Source organism: Ailuropoda melanoleuca, chromosome 6, assembly GCF_002007445.2.
Source record: "Ailuropoda melanoleuca isolate Jingjing chromosome 6, ASM200744v2, whole genome shotgun sequence".
NCBI classification, from domain to species: domain Eukaryota; kingdom Metazoa; phylum Chordata; class Mammalia; order Carnivora; family Ursidae; genus Ailuropoda; species Ailuropoda melanoleuca.
In genome coordinates, this window is record NC_048223.1 from 30,668,269 (window position 1) to 30,687,641 (window position 19,373).

Consider the following 19,373-nt stretch of genomic DNA (forward strand, 5'->3'; position numbering starts at 1 on the left):
AACAAAGAAAAAAGTTTTGTTCCCACAACAAGGTAGATTTTTGAGAAATAAATGGAGTAAGTCTATACTTTGCAAAGGAGTAGAGATCAAATATATACCGTGGTTCCCATGACTACTACTAATAAAGTTCCCCTTATTGCTGCTGATAGTATGATATTTTTAATTGCATTTTTTTCTTAAAAGAAGCCCCACTTTTTCACATAACACACACAAAACATGTATTCCTAGAAACTTAAACCATTGGTTAAGAATGGAAATATCGGCTATCAACTAGTTGCTTTTCTTACATCATTCTAAGAACAAGTTTATCACGCTTTTAAAGAGACATAGCTGACTCCAATGAGTGCTCTTCACAAATTCGGAAAAAGAACCTCTCTGGATCATGCCAGCCTACCTGTCATATACCTTAAAACAGCCTGAAGGGTATTTTGTGAATTTGAATAAAGCCCATTTGCTCAGAGCAAATACAGCCCTGCACCAGAGGACACAGTTTGGGGACATTGGGTGGGAATTTAGCCCCCACAAGTTCTTTCAGCCATGCGTCTTGTGCAGTGAACAACCTGTACAACCTCAGCAACCCTGAGGCTTCTTTACTAAATTAAGCAACAGGGAGTCAGAAGAAACTGCAAAGCCCTGAGAGAAGTGGACTTCATCTAAATTGACCTTTAGGGATGCCTGGGTGGCTCAGTCACTTAAGCATCCGCCTTCAGCTCAGGTCATGATTCCGGGGTCCTGGGATTGAGCCCCGCTCTGGCTCCTTGCTCAGTAGGGAGCCTGCTTCTCCCTCTGCCTGCTGCTTCCCCTGCTTGTACTCTCTCTGACAAATAAACAAATAAAATCTTTATAAATAAATCAAAAAAAAATAAATTGACCTGTAGCTAGTTTCAAAAATCATTTTTTTTTTATAGCACACCCCTGAAATTGTTTAACAGAGTTCTAATCTGTGGATGGAAGAGCTAAGCATGGAAGTCAACCCACTAAAAGCTCAGCCCAGCAATTGTAGATGGGGCAGAAGGAGAAGACATTCCTTGGGCTAGGCTAGGCAAAGTGGCATAAGTAAAAATGGCATTTGTCTAGTTAAACACCTATTATGTGCATACCATCTGCCAGATTCCTGGAGAGTGAGAAGTGGTAGAATATAGGGCCCGTTCTCAAGAATTAAAAATCTTGGTGAGATGGGTGAATAAGGAAGAAGAGGGCATGAGGGAAAGTGAACAAAACCCATTGCCTCTTAACTGTCTTACTAGTTGATTGGGCCAAATAAGGCTTATGCCAGTATACTCGGCGAATACCACAGGGTAACACACAACCATTGCTTGATCTTGGGTACATAGTAGGGACACACACATTTGTTGAGTGGGTTAGTGATAAATCCCACAGGAGTTTTGAAGGGGCAGAATTACTCAAAGACTTTCTGGGATACCTACAACATAAGCCAGACATTGAAAAATGGGTTCCGTGCACAAAGGGAGTATTGCTTGTCTGGGTATATTTGTCATATTTACTACTTTAAATTGAAAGATATTCTTGATCTATTAGCCTTGATATTTAATGTGAACAAACTCTCTGGCTCAAATATATTGTACCATTTATTACTTTAGAACTGAAAAATATTCTTGTTCTATTAGCCTTGATACTTAATGTGAACAAACTCTCAGGCTTAAATATATATTTGTATGAAAGTGGCAGGATTTAAAACTGGTACAATTTTCTAGGTATTGAAAGAGTTTGGTATCTTTTAAAGAGATCTCACTGGAAAAGAGCACATGAGGTGATTTCAAAGTTGCTTTGATGTAATGACCACTCATACTCAGTTGTTTCCACAGACCATAAACAAGACTGAAGAATGTTGGTCTGAAACTTTGCCTTGAACGAAGAAACTTCATTGAACAGGAAGTTGGCTTCCAGTTTGCACAGGCGTCGATGGAATGCTTTTTTTTTTTTCTACTTTACCCAGTGAAAACAAAGTGTTTTTATGTGCTGTGCAAATGGTTCCTTCATGTGGTCTGACAGTTTATTTTCACCATCTTTTTTTTTTAAAGAAAAAAATCCCAGAAGAGGAAACAAACAAACAAAAACCAACAACAAAACAAAAAACAGAAGGTTGACATTATATCTGGAAGAACATTTGAAGTCAGAATTTACCAGAAGATGTAGACAGATTTTTTTTTTTAACAGAAAATCAGATGCCAAGAGGTGGGCAAAGCAGAAATGGAAACAAATTGTCTTCCTCAGTAATTAAGCTCCTCTTTCTTTTCCCCTTTTTGTTTAAATCTAGTAGGTTGGTTTTTTATTTTATTTTTTTCTTAGAAATATTTAGGTAAGGTTTATCTTGAATCTTAATTGCCTTAATTTTAAGGACGTCAAAGGCTCTCGAGGCAAGCTGTCAACGTCTTGTTAAAAAAAATTCAAGAAAGAATTGAAATATTGTGCCGGCTTTAACTGGTACAGAAGTTTAAGACTATGAGTTTTTAGGGTGAACAAAAAACTGTACAGTTTAAAAGAAAATGTTTTTCTTCATTTGAAGAAAATTTGTTGATAAAAGAAACCATGGCAACTGCAAGAATTGGGAAAATGCTGGGACTTTTCATGAACTTTGTCTTAAGTGTTGAATCATTCTAGAAGGCTAAAACATTTTACGGTAAAGTTATTAATGTTGGTTTAAAAACAACTGCATTAGAAATAATGCGTGTTTGGGGGGCAGAATGCAGATTTTTTTTATTTACGAAGCGTGATCGCTAGCAAAAGCATTAGTGCTTTTTATCTGCAGTCTTTTTTATGAGCTTTACAAAGTTTTTAGTCAGCTTTGCTTGTCACATTGCAAAACCTAGCTTAAGAGCATTAAAAAAAAAAAAAAACTTAAGTAGATAGGAGCTTATGGTCAAAAAGTGCAAAAAAAAAAAAACAAAAAAAGCAATAGATAGAGAAATTGTTGACAATTTCTGTAGTCTTTCCTAGTTGTGATCAAATTCAGCCTATGGATGGCCTATTTTATACCAAAGATGAAGTGGCACCCTATTGCAGTCCAGAAGATAGAGGTTGTTTTCCTTTTCTTCTCTTTTCTTTTTAAAAATTTTATTTGACCTACATGGCCGGACCAGTTCTTACTTTGTCGTTTGTTTAAACTACCTTCCACTGGTGTTTTATATACTGCAACACAGAACAAAACAAAAGGGTTTTTTTGTTTGTTTCTGTTTTTATTTTTGTTTTCGTTTTTTCGTCAACGTGCATTTGTTGATACTAGTAGAAAGCTTGCACCTGCTATGCTCAGCAGTTTGAGCTCGAAGAGTTCTGGATACCAACTGACAGAGCCAAACGGCTTTATACTCATTCCGTGAGCTTTTCTGGTTCCTTAGTAGCTCTCTTGAACAGTGACACCTTTATTGATGGCCACCGATAATGATAATTGGAGACACTTGTTTAACAGGTTGAAATTCCTTTCTGTGAACTTTGAACTAAAGATCCTTCCCGAACTGGTATGAAAGGTCACTTGTCAAAAAAGCTTAGTGTTGCTCTGTTAAGTGATATGTGGTCTCCTGAAAAGGTCTCATTGTATTTGTAACAATAGTCTTCCTTCTCAAGTCCAGCGCCTCTAGATTTTGTCTTCTCACCTCAGTCTTTGTTCATCTGCCATGGACTGCCACCTTGGTTCTGTAAGTGGGGAGGGGAGATCTTCTTTTTGCCTCCTGTCATTGTATTCTCATACCCTGGTGTTGTCAGAAGAAGGACAAAAATAGACCTTTTGTTTCACTTTAACTCTCTGAGACAAGTAGGGCCAATCAGATTGAGGATTCTGTTAGTGGAATTTAGGTAAGCTTTTTAAAATGCTATTTGACAATCAAGAAATTGTATGATTTATATCGATAAGAACCAAAAGAATTAGGTTTGCTCAATCTTTAAAGCCAAAGGAGATATATTTGCATTGAGAATGATGCAAAACTTTGTCTAAAATGAATTAGATTGACTTAACAAACATCTCTGCATATTTGACTCATGGAATCCATGTTCAACCTGTATAGTTTTACCTGAAATTAAGACTAGGAACTTTGTTAGTTGAACCACGCACTAGAGTAGCTTTCTGAAGGGATCATTGGAATCAGATAGGTGAAAGTCTTTTCACAAACTAAGTCGGGGAAAACTGTCTTAGTCCAGAAGGAAGATGGAAATGCGTCAAGGGCACCGTAAAAGAAAACAGGGTAGGCTTTTAAAAACTAAAAAAATTTTAAAAGGCAAATCATATTCCCATTAGATCACTATCAGTAATGAGTTTGGCTGTTCCGAAATTGTCAATATCCAATCATTTGTGACCTGTTAACAGAGGCCTCATGTGGAAATGGGCCCAGTTCTCTTCTTTGAAACCCCATGGATTGGAAGCTCAAGTCTTGAAAGTGGCTCCCTATCTTTGCAGTCAAATCAGAGGCACAAATGGATCCAAGAAAATGTAGCATGTGCTGCTACAGAGAAATTCCATCCGGTGACACCCATCCGTAATGGTTTTCCATGCTCTAGAGAGAATCCTAGATGTGTACTTTCTTCTGTTCTGTTCTTCAAGCTTCTCATGCATTTCAAGGGTGGCACTTACGTTTTATCTTTGAGAAGCGGGCCCCTGAGTTACAGGGGGTGTAAGGAACATGTATAGGAACTGTGCTTTTCGTTTCTTTTTTTCAGTCTCTGAACTCTTTGTATAAATAAGGATTATCCTGGGCATAATTCATTTGAATATGAAACCAACATGCTTTCTTTTGTTTCTGTAAACACACACACACACACACACACACAAAACCTTAATGTGATACAAAGAAAGTCTCATTTACGCAATCAGCAATGAGGCTAAGAGGTAGCTACCATGTGGCTGATGAATGTGCCTAGGTAACTTCCTGTTTCTATTCAAAACTACTGCTTTATTTATACATTCAGAAACATTTTTTTCAACTATGAAATTTCAATGATCTTAATTTTTTTAAGCCACTTCAGGCACAAGGAAATTACCTGTCATTTTATGTGTCCATGTGTGTTTTGTGTTTGGATTTTTTTATATCATGCCATTGTAGAAAATATCTTATTTCAAACCAAAAAGAAAAAAAAAAAAAAGAAGGCAAAATGGCACGTGTTCAAATTTGCATCTGTCATCTTACCTAATGATTGTTTTTAAGAGTCATGTCTGGGGGGAAAAAAAGCATCAACAGGTAAGCAGCATTACATTATGAAGAATAAAATAACCCAAAATATGTGTTCAATATACACAGACGTCAGAATCCTGACTTAATCAGCAATTGATATCATGGTGATTCTAATCCTATTTAGGGCTTTTTTTTTTTTTTTTAAGTATTCTGGTTCATCAGATTTCCAAACATTTATTCAGATATTTCCATTTTTCCTTTCAACTTTAATTGCCAAGGCTTCTGAACATCAGGAAACAAACCAAAGCCACAGTCCAAATGGAATAAATGTTACCTTATCCAAACTCTAGTTACATGGTCAGTGGAGGAGCGGGTTTTCTTTTAACAATGGTAAGGTTTTGTCAGGGGATACAAATTATGCATAGTGACTCAATGCATGGCCATGTGTTCTGAAGATGGGTCGGACCCTAGGAAAGCTAACGGTAATGCTAGCAGGTGCTGGTGACTGCTTGTCCTTGAAGACTGGCACACCTCAATTGTTGCAAGTGACATAATATTCTTAAAACAACAAACAAACAAAAAATCCTCTACCTGACTTCAGTTTGGCTGTCTCCTTGGTAAATTTCAATCATTCAGATGTTGTCTCCATGCTTCACTTCAATCAATTCTTCCTGTGACTTTAACAGATCTGCCACATTTGACAGCATAGAAGACTCACTTCCACCCATTCTAGTGAAAAAGTACATGGTATTAAAAGCACTCATGTTAGAGATGGAAGGCTGAGAGCAGAAAAAGGCTGGATGGAGCAGGAAGGTCCCTGTCCCTACAGAATACATCGACCCCTTGCAAAACTGTGTGAAAATCATTTCAATTCATGTGTGACAAAAAAAAAAGAATAGCTTTTTTTTTTCTAAAAAATGTATTTGAATATTTGGGATGCCTATTATATACCTATGTATCTTTTACGCTGGCCTAAAATCCCCATTAACGAAGAGTGAGATTTGATTTGAGTAGCACTTTTGCAGTGTTCTTCATCATTCCAAAGTTTCAATGGACTGTCTAGACAGATTACAATGTTAGCAAGAAACTAAAAATACATTTGACAATTCAGTCTCATTCTTAATTTGCGTGCACGAACCTGCAGATAAGCTGATAAGCAGAGAGATTCTTAAGTGGGTTTCAGTAATAAATGTTTTTAGATGATATAAAATCAAATGAAAGGGAATATTTATGTATATGTATAAACAACCTTCAGCCCATTTGAGGAATCACACTTCATAACAAAGTTTAAACATGTCATAGAGCCTTGATCTACGTTATCTTGTCCACAGTAGGAAGTGAAGGATGAGATTTTGGTTTTTTTGTGTTATTGTGCCTGGCATCCTTCAAAATTTTGAGCTCGCTGAGACTGACAGCACCTCACTCCAATCTGAGGGACTGACGGAATTTAAACAGGCTCATTGATTCTGTACGCTATCCTCTTCCTGTGACAGAGTGATAATGGGATTTCATTAATGGATCAATTTGTTACAAATGACATCCACTGTGGCATTGGAAGACATTTGAGTCTAACTCAAATTTAACATTTCTTACCCAATATTCTTAAATATGCAATCAGTCCCTTAATCTAAGAGCTCTGGGTCATGGCTGTCCTTTGTGGACTGCACAGAGCTCAGGAAAATACAAAGCTAAATACAAGATCCCTGAGTGGCCCCAAAGATCTTTTCTCATGTGGGCCAGGAGAGCTCACGCCAGACTGGTGGTTTCTTTTCTCTTTCATTTTATACCCTAATACATATGCTCCCTGTCGCACAAAAAAGGGGTGGATAGCTCCTCGATACTCATTTCTTTGTATTTCTGAAAGGGAAAATGATATTTTAAGAAATGCTTGTTCCACTTAGGAAGGTTTAAAGCTGGAGCAGAGGTGAGCTCAAGCTTGGAGTCTGCAGGAGGAACCTCGAGGCCACAGAGTCACACTTTTCTTCCATTTTATTCACTCCACTTAGTAACTTCCCCAGTGACTGAGTCTGGCAGAAATACAATCACTCTCAATTTTTGAAGGGCTAACTATCTCCTTGGTAGATTTGTTTTGTCTTCTTTTTTCAACTGTTAGGCTTTATTTCCTTTCATTAGCATTTCACCCTGAGGGTGGAAAAGAAACATTGGGAAATCAGATTCAAATCAGTCTGTTTCTTTGTTAAGTCTCCATTTAGCAAAGGAGTTGAAAATCATTGGTAAAACAGTCAGTGTATTATATGCCATGGATTTTTGCTATCCATAATGTCCCTTTCCCATCCACCGCAAATAATTGAGAGTTGGCTGTATTCTTGCAAATACAAAGGAAAAAAAAAAAAAAAACTGTAGCGAAGTATTTGGCTTCCATCAAAAGAAACCTGTTTTGGTTTCCTTCACTATTGAAATTTTAAGAAGAAGGAAAGGTCAACTCAAAATTGAGTTATGAGAATATAATAACATCTCTTGGTTAAAAATACACTCTTATCCCTATCTTAAATCTTTGGGGAAAAAAATGCATCTTTTTGTTAATTTTTTTTTTTTTTTTTTTTTTGCATCACAGTAATGAGGGTGAAGGACCTAGATACTCCAGTGGATTTTTTCTGATCATTTCAAGTTTAAGTAGCGTCCAAAGTGTAACTTCAGTGTTATGCTTTGTATTTTAAACCCTCTGGTCTTAGATTCTTAAGAAAGATGCTCTGTCCTCCTCCCCAAAATATGTCATTTCCTCATATATGAAAAAATGAGTTATTTCATACTTTTCAGGAACTATAAAAGCTATTTCAAAGAGACACTTGAAAAAGTTGTCTCCATTCTGGAAACTAATGTTTCCATTTCTTTAAAAAGAAGAGGAATATAATTGGAATCTTAATTTTTCAAAAAATAAATGTAAAAACGTGCTTGCTATGAAATACCCAGTTTCTTTAAAAAAAAATGGGACACAGCTTCTTTTAAAACCTTTGTTTTAGGCCATATTTGACTTCATGGAACTTCAGAAACATCACTCAAATTTGAACTTCATTTAAGAGCATTTTGTACTGCTGTCTCTGTCATGGAAAGTTCTGTAACTCTATGGTGTTTCTGGTTTTATTTTTAATTTTTTCATCTGTACCACAGTCAATTTAGCTACCATTTCCCCCGTTCCTTGGGCTTTCTGTAGATCAGTGGATGTTAGGTTTAAACTTCTGTTTTCTTTGATGAAGCTTTCAATAAAAAATGAAAATAAAATCAATCAAGTAGGCTGTTGTGGTTTTCTTCACTGCTCCAGAGATGGGTGGAGGGAGGGACCGGTGGGAGGGAGCAGTCTCCATATTTAATTGGGTGAACTGCTGGCTTCCTGCAGAAGGCCTCCAAAAAAAAAAAGGAAAAAGTAAGAAGAAGAAGAACCACACCATCCCTGGTAACAAAAACTAGCAGAGGAGGGAGCATTCTATTCATGCAAGGGGCTGAGAAAACCCTTAATTAGGGACTTTGTGGGGGCGGGAGAGACCCTTTAGGTCTTCCTAACTTCGCACATGCTTCCTACTCTTTGTGCTTCAGAGATAGTCCAGTTCCTATCACCAAACATGCTTAACATCTACTGACAACTTGGTATATCTTTTGTAAAGGCCAGGAGATAGAGTTAGATGTAAAAAAGTTCTTTTGACACCTTGACCTTGCAAGGATTAAAATCCAGGTGAACCAAAATCAGAAGTGTCCATTTCTCAAGCTATGGAGAACTGTGGTAAGCAAACAGCAGAAACTATATTTCTGTGGTGCAGGGTTCTCTAAGCTAACTGGGAGCTCCTATTCGAGGGTCACAAATATTCTGTGCTATAATACGTATTTGCTCTTGTTTGTCAATATTTACTTCTACTATAGAAGACAAGAAAACAAAGGAGATAAATGAAATTCATATAATGTGTTAAACACAGCAAAGAAAGTAAACTTTAAGACATAAAATAAGTAGAGCGTGTGAGTCTGAACAAAAATAGAAATGGAAAGATGGAGGAAAACACTATATATTTATGACGCACTAAATATACATGAAGCACCATGTATTCATGATACGCTAAATATACGTAAGAAATATGAGACACTCAGTATTTTGGGGGACTTAATTTGGTCACCCTTTGGCTCACATAGCAACTTATCGGACTAATGGGTGAACTTCAAGTAACCTGCCCTTGCTTCTCTCAGGAGCATGTTTTCCTAGCTCCTTCCTTCTGTGGCCTATCTTGGTCCCATTTCAGCTCTGATCTCTAGGACACACAATCAGTGGAGAAGGGCGATGTAGCAGAGGGAGAGGCAAGATACGTGAACATTGCAGAGCTTTTAGCTGTGTGGTCCTTCAATTCCTCTTGAACACTACCCTGAATGAGTTAACCTATCCCATGGCTTTCACCTTGCTTCTTGCCTTGGGTTTTTAATAGATTAATAAGTCCTTGCTTTCAGCCTCTTTACTTGACTTGTGAACCCTTCTGTCCCATGACCTGTAATATAACTTGCATAACATATGTGAAGGCTACTATTGTATCGAGGTCCATTTCCCACGCAATACCTTCATGCTTTATACTACAAACACCTAAGAGAGGATATAGGAAAAACTAACCAATCAGTGTCAGGCTCTGAGAATGCATTGTATATACCCCTTTTCCCCATATGAGTAGCAGTTCACGTTGTATGTCTTGGAAGAAGAAGCTGGAAGAGAAACCTAGAAAAATGGAAATATTAGAGAGTATAAGAAAATAAGAATGGAATGAAGAATTTGAAATTAATTTTACTCACATTCCATCAGAGTTCCTTTTAGAGCAATGTTTCTTTTTTGCTGTTTGTTTGTTTTTCAGGAATTATAGACTTTTAAAAAGATAATATGAGCACCGCTACCCGTATGCATGAAATTTTCACTTCAAATTGCAAGACGCTTGGGAACTGCCTGAAATATATCCATAGGCTTCTGCTGAAGAATCCTTGGTTTCAAAGCATAAAGATAAGAGAAAAAAATACCAGAGAGTGAAGAAAGAAGCTACATTTATAATGGTGTCCTTTATATATAAAATAACCATGATTCCTTGACCTCGTAGCTATGTATTTTTTACTGTTTTATAATTTATTCCCTCTGAGAAGAAATGAGTGCTTCTCCAACTCTCAACAGTCCCAGTAAAATGCACAATCGATAATACTTTTATTTTTAAGGGATACTGAGAAACGTAACTCTTTTTGTTGCTTTCCAAAGTTAATAAAGTGAAAAGTAATATAGCTCAAACATAATCTCAGAAGATTTGGCTATTTTTTGAATTTCGGGAAATGAGTGTCATTTACAATAATGATGAAAAAGTTTCCCATCTGTCAAAGGCTGTCTTTTCATTTAAATACTGAACAACAGAAGGAGTAGCTACTGTCAGGAGCTTTCTCCAGCCCTCAAGAGGTTGCAGGTTACTATCCTGAAAAAGCAGTCACCAGGTGGCGCTGTGGAATCAGTCTCCAGTGGGTTCCAAACCCAGATCCCAGATTCCACCTTCCTGGATAGAACCCGTGATACCAGGTATGGCTCTAAGAGCAAGAGTTGCCGTCACTGAGCCTTCACTATGTGCCAGGAACTGTGCCAGGTGCCCCACATACTTGGGCCACACAACCTTCCCAAGACTGCTCTGAGGTAGGTGCTATCACTACTTCCATTTTCCAGATGAGGCTTGGAAAGTTAGAGGCCTAACCCTGGACCTACATCCAGGAAGGGCTAGAGTGTTCTTTTAAAAACAGAACCAGGGTCCCCTGGGTGGCTCATTCAGTTGAACATGCGACTGCTGATTTTGGTGCAGGTAATGATCTCACGGTTGTGGGATCAAGCCCCACTTGGGGCTCTGCCCTCAGCACAGAGTCTGCTTGAGATTTCTCTCTTACCTCTCCCTCTGCCCCCTCCCCCCACCACTCACACACTCTCTATAAATAAATAAATAAATAAATAGTAAATTTAAAAAAGAGATCCAAAATCTCAACCCCCGAGTTCTAAGGTTTCCTCTTCTGCAATGACTTTGGGAAATACCAATGTGGGAGATAATTTTGTTTTCAATGTTTTTTTCAAATGTTTATCTCACTTGGCCTGAGATTTTTGTTGGTTCTGTAGAGGGCATTCGATGTTCGTTCTAATCACTTTGGTCACAGAAACCCAACACAATTCACATTTTCCATCCCAGAAATAACTTACTGTTTCAATCATCTCCGTGATTTGTTCTGGAAAGAAAGGATGTATCTACCAAATAGATAGGCATAACTTTTCATTGACTCATTCATTTAACAGTGCTTGGTACACGGACATTCCATAAATATTTTAATGATAAATAAAGTAGACATGGTTCTTGTCTACGGGGATGTCATATTCTAGTAGGCTCTGGTTTATGACAACATTTTAGCATGAAATAAGATCAGGGAAGTTTGTGAGCAATATGTTTAACCTTCCCATGGCTTAATGCAAAGTAGGTGGAAAACTTCTTAATCTGAATGCCATCATGTCTTCTCGCATTCACATGTGTAGTGGGTCTTTCAACTCCCTTGCTGTTGCCTCTCCCCTAATCTGGCCCCTCAGCAAAGTGGCTGGACATTTCACTGTTACCCTTTCCCCAAATCATCTGGGGCTTTTAACACTTTTGACATCAGGAATCTGCCATCCTGAGCTGCCTATAACTCTAGTAGTGTTGAAGGATTTCTTTACCTTCGCTGCCTGTGGTTCTTGGTCACGCTACTTGGAAGAATGAAGAGGTAGACCAGAGGAAGAGTGGTGGGCAGCAAAGCAAAAGCAAAGTTTATTGAGCAATAGTACAAAGCTCCTGAACGAACAGGAAGGGGACCTAAGACGGTTGCCACCGGAGTTTCTAAGTCTAGGGGTTTTTATGGACTTGTTGGTGGGCTGTTTTAATCTGATTAACCCTCCCTGAGGCCGTCATCCAATTAGGTTTTCGGCACTTACCTATTATGTGGGAAAGGATGGAGGGTTCCTTCCAGGGTGGCATAAAATCCTTTTAAGGGTGGTTTCCTCTTAGGGTGGGGGCTCCTTGTCCCTGCCTGCCTTCTTCCAACGATCCTTCATTGGGAACATCTATTATTTATTACCACTGATCTTTTCACAAACATAGGTGCTGCCACATTTTAAACATGAGGGAACTGGGGCTTCGAAAAGTTGTAACACTTGGCATGTTTTCATGATGCAGATGGGATCCAAGCTCAGAATCTGCTAGATACAAAGGCAAAGAGTTGCCTTTTATGTAGTGCTGGGTACACTGATGTGACTTCAAAAGATAAATTATTGATCCAAAATAATTTTTCTGTTATCTGACCTTTGACCAATATAATTTTATTCTTATAGATAGATCACAAAATATTGGAGAAAGTGCTGGACGAGCAGTGAAAAGATCTTGGATTCTCACTTCAGGCATACTCTTTGCTAAACATGTTTCCCCCCCCTCTCTAAAATTCAACTTCTTTATCTATCAAAATGTATACCTTTGCTCTGGGTGTTTTGTTTGTGTTTTAATAGCAACGACAAAATGATTTATTTGCAGCACAGCCCAGTCTCTATCATTTCACAATAGGACAGGAGTAGAGAAGAGTCACCCTGTAAGTGTCATTCAGTCCAAGGCAGAACTCCATGCCTCCCAAGACAGCCGGACCTATCGTCCATGCCCAGAGCCAAGCTGAACACATAAACAGGCCAGCCACAGACTTCAAGTTTCCTATTTCCAGCCTTCCACCCTCTCCATCCTCAGTAAGACCACCCCCCAGCCTCTGAGCCACCAGGGAGCTCTCCATTGTGAGGCACTTAAAATGGGTTTATGTGTCACATAAAACAAGAGATTACTCTGTGGAATCTATTGTTCTGTAGAAGGTTTTAAATAACTCCCCAACCCACACAGGTGATTCTGATCAGCAGTGACCACTCTTCCTCTGTCCACCAGAGCTGTCGCCGTTAGAAGTGATTACCACCTCAGCTCCATTCTCGCTTCTCTGTTGGCCTTTCTGAAGGCTCCTGTCCTCACCTAAGATAAGAGGAATCCAGGTACTTTTCCAGGTTCAGAGGCTGAGAGGAAGAGCCCTGAGAGCTCAGAAAAAAAATTTCCTNACTTCTCTGTTGGCCTTTCTGAAGGCTCCTGTCCTCACCTAAGATAAGAAGGAATCCAGGTACTTTTCCAGGTTCAGAGGCTGAGAGGAAGAGCCCTGAGAGCTCAGAAAAAAAATTTCCTTCCTTCTGTTCCCCTCAAAAGATTTTTGTGCAGATCTTTGTCAAAAAGTTTTCTGGTCCATTCCCAAAATTTAGTTTTAGATTTGAAGGACAACCAAGCAAAGACGTGGGCAGCCTTTCCTACTGGGTACTAGGTTTGAGGATATGGTATGGGAGGAAGAGAAGTATAAAATCCCAAGTTGCTTTCTTCATCAGCTCTTCTAGAAAGACTCAGAAGATGGACACTAGGAAGATCCCACCTTCCCCAAGCCTTGGTGGAACAATTCCTAAAGTTCCACTATCAGGGACTGGTCACTTTTGACCAAGTCACAATGAAAGAGACAAGAAAATAAAAAGAGCATCTCTAAAGGAATATTTTTTAAAAGATTTATTTATTTATTTTGAGAGAGAGAGAGAGAGAGACAGCACAAGCAGGAGGGATAGAGGGAGAAGGAGAGAGAATCTCAAGCAGACTCCATGCTGAGCACAGAGCCCAATGCTGGGTGCGATCTCACAACCCTGATGATACCATAACCTGAGCTGAAACCAAGAGTTGGACCAACTTCCACCCTAGTGCTGCTTTAAAGGAACATCTTACTCAAGCATCAAGGGCTCTGAGTAGAGTCCAAAGGTACTGATGTTTGGTATCAGAACTGTTTTTATAAATGAAGAGCTCGGGGTGCCTGGCTGGCACAGTTGGCTGAGTGTCTGACTCTTGGTTTCAGCTCAGGCTGAGATCAGGGTCATGAGTTCGAGCCCCGCACTGAGTCCCCCATCAGGCCCTCCATAGAGCCCCACATCAGGCTCCACACTTGACATGGAATCTGCCTAAGATGTTCTCTCTCCCTCTGCCTCTGCCTTTCTCCCCACTTGCACTCTTTCTCCCTTTCAAAATAAATTTTAAAAATCTTTAAAAAATAAAATTAAGTAAAGCGAGCAGCTCATTAGTGGAGGGAAAGACTTAAGACAAAGAACAGAACCCATAGACTGGGTAGAGGATCACTGTGATGCTGACATTGACATTTGTTTCTGCTAAACCATTCTCCAGTCTCTCAGGAAACCTGAGTTAGATGTGCTGAGCTGTCAGCTGCATGTGCAGGACTGGGCAGTCCCTTCCTCATCCTCCTTCTATAAGATACTCCCATTTGCCTCAGTCAGGAGGATGCTAATGGGAATATACTTACAAGGGACACAGGAGGGCTGAGGGACGTTCTGGTCCACCTGCTCAGTGACACAGTCCTGGATGGTGGCATGATTGGGACAAGGGAGACCACAATGTAGTACCCGAGGGTAGGCTCCCCTATAGTAGTTTGGGGTGTAGAGATGCAGAACGACAATCCAGGGATGGCAGCCCAGCTGGGGGAAGCTGACTTGGAAAGGATGGGGTGGACACTGATTAGTTTCAGGTGCTTCATGTCTAGGGAAGGACCAAGAACCTCAGACATGACACTACCTGCTTTCCAGATCCTGTGAAAGAGGAATGTCCCTTTCCATGAACTCCTCCAGGCCTCTGGGGAAAGTCTGGCCTTCTAGACACTTTTGTGAGTAGACTAATAAGACTAATAGACTAATAGACTAATAAGAAGGCAAAGTCCAAGGATGAGCGGCCATGCCACTGAAGCTCAAGAACGTCACTGCCTTCTGGAGGCTAACACATGAAGTGGAGAGGAGAGCCCTAGAACTTAGCCCGACTTATGATTCCAGAGCCTCGGCTGCATGTGTTGTGTGATATCCATCTTTGTGCAGCTTTGGTGATCAGGGAAGGCTCTGAGGAACCTCTTCTTGAAGAAGGAAAGTGGGCTCTCCTGGAGCCAGGGTTCCACAGGGTAGCCGAGGAGAAAGTAAGCTAAGTGGGATTGATGGTGGCAGGCTGTGGTGGCTCTGACTAGTTGGTATAGTCTAGTCTCAGGAACGTCCAGGGTAGTGCATGACAGAGGTCTCTGAAACACTGTACTGAGTGGCAGAGGGCCTCGCCAGGCTCACTACGATGGCACCATCATCCAGTTCTCCAGGGTGCCCACGGCACGTCAGCCAAATGCCCGTACAACTCCAGCATGTACCACAAGTGACATCCTAGGACCCATGGTTTCCTCTGCTGTTTGCCAGAGGCTTGTTCTAACAGCTTGCCAAGCAGGGCAAGGGAGGGGCTTCAGCCAGGAGGGCAATAGCGGGCTTTCTTACTTATACCATTTGGATCCTCTGTTCCATAAAAAGCACCAGTCCTCAAAGAAGAAAGAGTCAAAAGATGCTGAGGATCATCTTGCAAAAGCTTTGATGTTCAGCCACACGCTCTAGCCCCAGCCCAGAGAATATCACTCGGACCCTTTCCTTCACACAGGTAACCACACCCTGGTTCTGCCACCATGAAGGATAGGGCAAAGAAGGAAGAAAGGTGAGCAAGCAGGCTTCATGTCACTTCTCCTGGGGACATCTCCTGGGCCAACAGAAGTCTCCTAATTTGGTCTCTTTGCATCAAAACAAACACAAACAGCAGGCAAGACAAGGCTAGCATGCCCCTTCTGCTCTACAAGGCTGGGAACTCAGAGGCTGAAGTCATTTAAATGGAGGAGCCCATTCTAGGAGCTGCTCCCTTGCTTTACCCACCAGGATGAAAAAAAAAAAAAGCTTTTGTTTGTTTGTTTGTTCTTTATTGTTTTCTCCTGTGGGGAAATGGGTCCCAGGAATTTTTGGCAGAGGCTTTAGTAGTTTCTGTCCCCTGAGCGACCACCATGAAGGACAAAGGGCACTTTATCAAGATTCTCCTCCATCTTCCCTGCTGGGGTTCTGGGTGGAAAAGCGTTCAGGAAGATGCAAATCCCATTATATCTGCATCTCTAGGGGGACCACACTCTCACACTAGCCCACATGTTCTGTAGTAACACATTTTGAATGCTTAACTGAATCTTATTAGAGGGTTTCTGTGCTACACTGGGTTGAACGGTGCCCCACTCCATCCGCAAGAAGATTTGCTCAAGCCCTCTCCTCCAGAACTTGTGAATGAGACCTTATTGGGAAACAGCATTTTTGATGTAATCGAGTTAAAACAATGCCGTGCTGGGTTATGGTAAATTCTAAGTCCAATATGACTGGTGTCTTTATAAGAAAAGGGGCATTTTAAAAAAAATTTATTATTTTTTAAAGATTATATTTATTTATTTGACAAAGAAGAGAGAGAGAGAAAGCCCAAAGAGGTGGAATGCGAAACAGAAGGAGAGGGAGAAGCAGGCTCCCTGCTGAGCAAGGAGCCCTATGTGGGGCTCGATCCCAGGACCCTGGGATCAAGACCTGAGCCGAAGGCAGATGCTTAACTGACTGAGCCCCCCAGGCACCCCAAGAAGAGGGGCATTTAGACACAGACATACACACAGAGGGAAGACAGTCATGTGAGGATAGAAGCAGCAATTGAAAAGATGAAGCTACAAGCCGAGGGATGCCGAGAATTGCCAGGAGCCTCCAGATGTTGAGAGAGAGAGGCACAAAACAGACCCTTCTGTAGCAGCACGGGCCTGCGGACAACTTCGTTTCAGACTTGCAGCCTCCAGAACCATGAGAAAATACATTTCTCTTGTTTTAAGTCACTGAGTTTGTGGTACCTGGTTACGGCAGCCCTAGAAAATAAAACATTCAGAGAGTCGGCTCCAAGCACCCAGATGGTCCTGTCCTGGTTTCCCCAGTAGGTACCTGTTCTCCCAGATTTTACTTTAATGGGTGGTCCTGTGACTTCAGTTTGCTAAGGGGTTCAACAAGACTGGTGACTTCTCAGCCTAGCCCACATTTTCAATGTTATCAGTGTGGGAGCTTTCCAGCTCTCTACATGTCAGAGCTGAAACTGAAATCCTCGATTATGTTTGTTCCTAATTCTTAAATGAGACATTGTACTCCAAGGCTAATTAGGAACAAAGAGGAGGAGACTTTTGGCTTCTCCAAGTGGCAATTTCTCTGTTTCTCCACTGTCTTCCCTTCTTTCCCAGCCTAAAACAAAACAAAAAAAAACAAAAAAAGGGAAGACCGCACAGGACAATGAGCTCCATCCTCTCCGGCTCCCCATTGTCTTGCATGGGGGTTGATGCAGTCAGCCGACTCCTGTGGGCAGGACTGGTGGGGGAAGACCTGTGCCAATATTTCTGGTGAGTATGGCCCATCTTGAGATGATTTTCTTGCTACAGCTGACTAGTGCATGGGGAGTCATCACAACAGGGAAAGTCAAGTAAAAACCGGAAATCTATTGACCACTGAAGGTACTTTCCAACTGTAACTGGGGGACTCTTCCAACTGTAATTGGGGCACTCGAGTCCCTGCTATCACCAAGGACTCATACCTAACACGTCAGAAATATTTCCCCCTCCAAGACTTGACGATTTTAGACGTTCTCTTTTCTGATATTCAGTTAGATTATTGCCAGAGGGCATGTGTCCTCTAGAGTCTGACCAATTAAAATACACTGCAGCTTAATCATCTTTACACACAGCCATCCGTATTCATAAACAAGATGTCTGCTACCCTTCTAACCAGAAAATGGACCTAAAAACATGGAGTAATAAAAACAGGCTGTCGTCTAGTGAGTGAGAATCGACCCACTGTCCTTCTCCTGCCCCAGACGTAGAGCCAGCCGTGGAAAAGCACAGGCTTTCAGGTCACATGACCTTGTTTTGCCCCTCGGACCTCCATGATGAAGTTTTGAAAACCTGGCTTTTCTCACCTGTAAGGTGAATAAAATAACAGTACCCATCTCATATGGGTTTTATGAAGGGTAAATGAATTAATAGACAGCATTTAAAAGTATGACCGGTACATGGTAAGTACTCAGCGAGCATTGGATACTGTTCCTTCATTGAAGCTTGGCCGTCGGTATACCTTACTCACTTAAAAATCTGTCTGCAGCAGTCCTGAGTTCTGTTCCCTGCGGTCCTCACACCTGGCCGTGTGTTAGAGCCTGGTCTCCAGGGCTGCCTGCCGACTGCCACACGCAGCTGAAACACCGTGTCTTCTCTGTTGGTACTTCTTGCTGTCTCGTTTAGGGAGCTGGATCCTGTCTCAGCTGCTATAAACACGTCTGCCTTTTGAATGCGTTTCCTATTTGCTTCCTTTCACTTCTGCCTGTATTTAGTTATTTCATAAAACTCCTATTTATATTTTCTCTGGTTTGTTGCCTTTCTGTCTTTGCATCTTTGGCACTCTCAATTTGGGTTTTTGTCGATTCGTTTAGATGTGTGTGTGTTTTTTTTTAAGTATTCTGGTTGTTCGTAATTATTATAGAGAATTTGGAAAAATGCGAACTGATTTATGGAAGAAAATAAATACCTACCATACATTTCACAGCAGAGAAATTTATTTTCTCTGACTCTTTACTTTTTTATATGACATTAAAAAAAATACAAATTTAGGATTATACCAGGCAATGCCATATAATTTCTTTCACTTACATTATGAGTACTCTCACTATATTATTTTCAATTGCACCATTTTAAACATTGAANTACAAATTTAGGATTATACCAGGCAATGCCGTATAATTTCTTTCACTTACATTATGAGTACTCTCACTATATTATTTTCAATTGCACCATTTTAAACATTGAATTAAATTCCCTTGAATAGTCATACTATAATCCACCGATGGTTTTCATTAATAAAACCAGAAAAATATGATAAACCATGGTATTGAACAATGATGAGCAATTTCCTTTCTAGAAGCTGATTTTTAAACTCCTCAGGTAAAAAAAAAAAAAGTCAGCTTACCTTAGCAGTACCTAGACCATTGCCTCCTGTTATTTACTTTAAGTTGCTTACATTTATTGGCATTGCATTGAGACCGCAGTAGATTTCAGACTCAAAAAGGAAAAAATAAGACTTGAGAGAGCGTATGATGGGCTCTACTTAGTTTTTTTGCTTTATTTCATTTGGATGACAATTTTATTTTCTCTAAAACAAACAGGTAAAATTCAAAGTCAAGGAGTTCATATTTTGATCTTATCTAGGACAGTAATTTTAAACTAATGAGAGATGGTTATTATTTAGTAAATAAAAGAAGATGCAGAGCAAGGTGTGGC

The 19,373-nt window shown here is 40.3% G+C and overlaps 1 protein-coding gene across 7 annotated transcripts in view; it reads left to right on the forward strand.

Annotated features, from left to right (window-relative positions):
* The window catches only part of RBMS3 (RNA binding motif single stranded interacting protein 3), a 692,098-nt gene extending 684,031 nt beyond the window's left edge, over positions 1 to 8,067 (forward strand). For all 7 annotated transcript variants that reach the window (XM_034662108.1, XM_034662112.1, XM_034662106.1 and 4 more), the window contains one exon: positions 1,827 to 8,067. In XM_034662108.1, coding sequence (XP_034517999.1) covers positions 1,827 to 1,833 — 7 coding nt within the window. In that variant the 3' untranslated portion in view covers positions 1,834 to 8,067. The remainder of the gene's footprint in view (positions 1 to 1,826) is intronic.
* Positions 8,068 to 19,373: the final 11,306 nt, after the last annotated feature.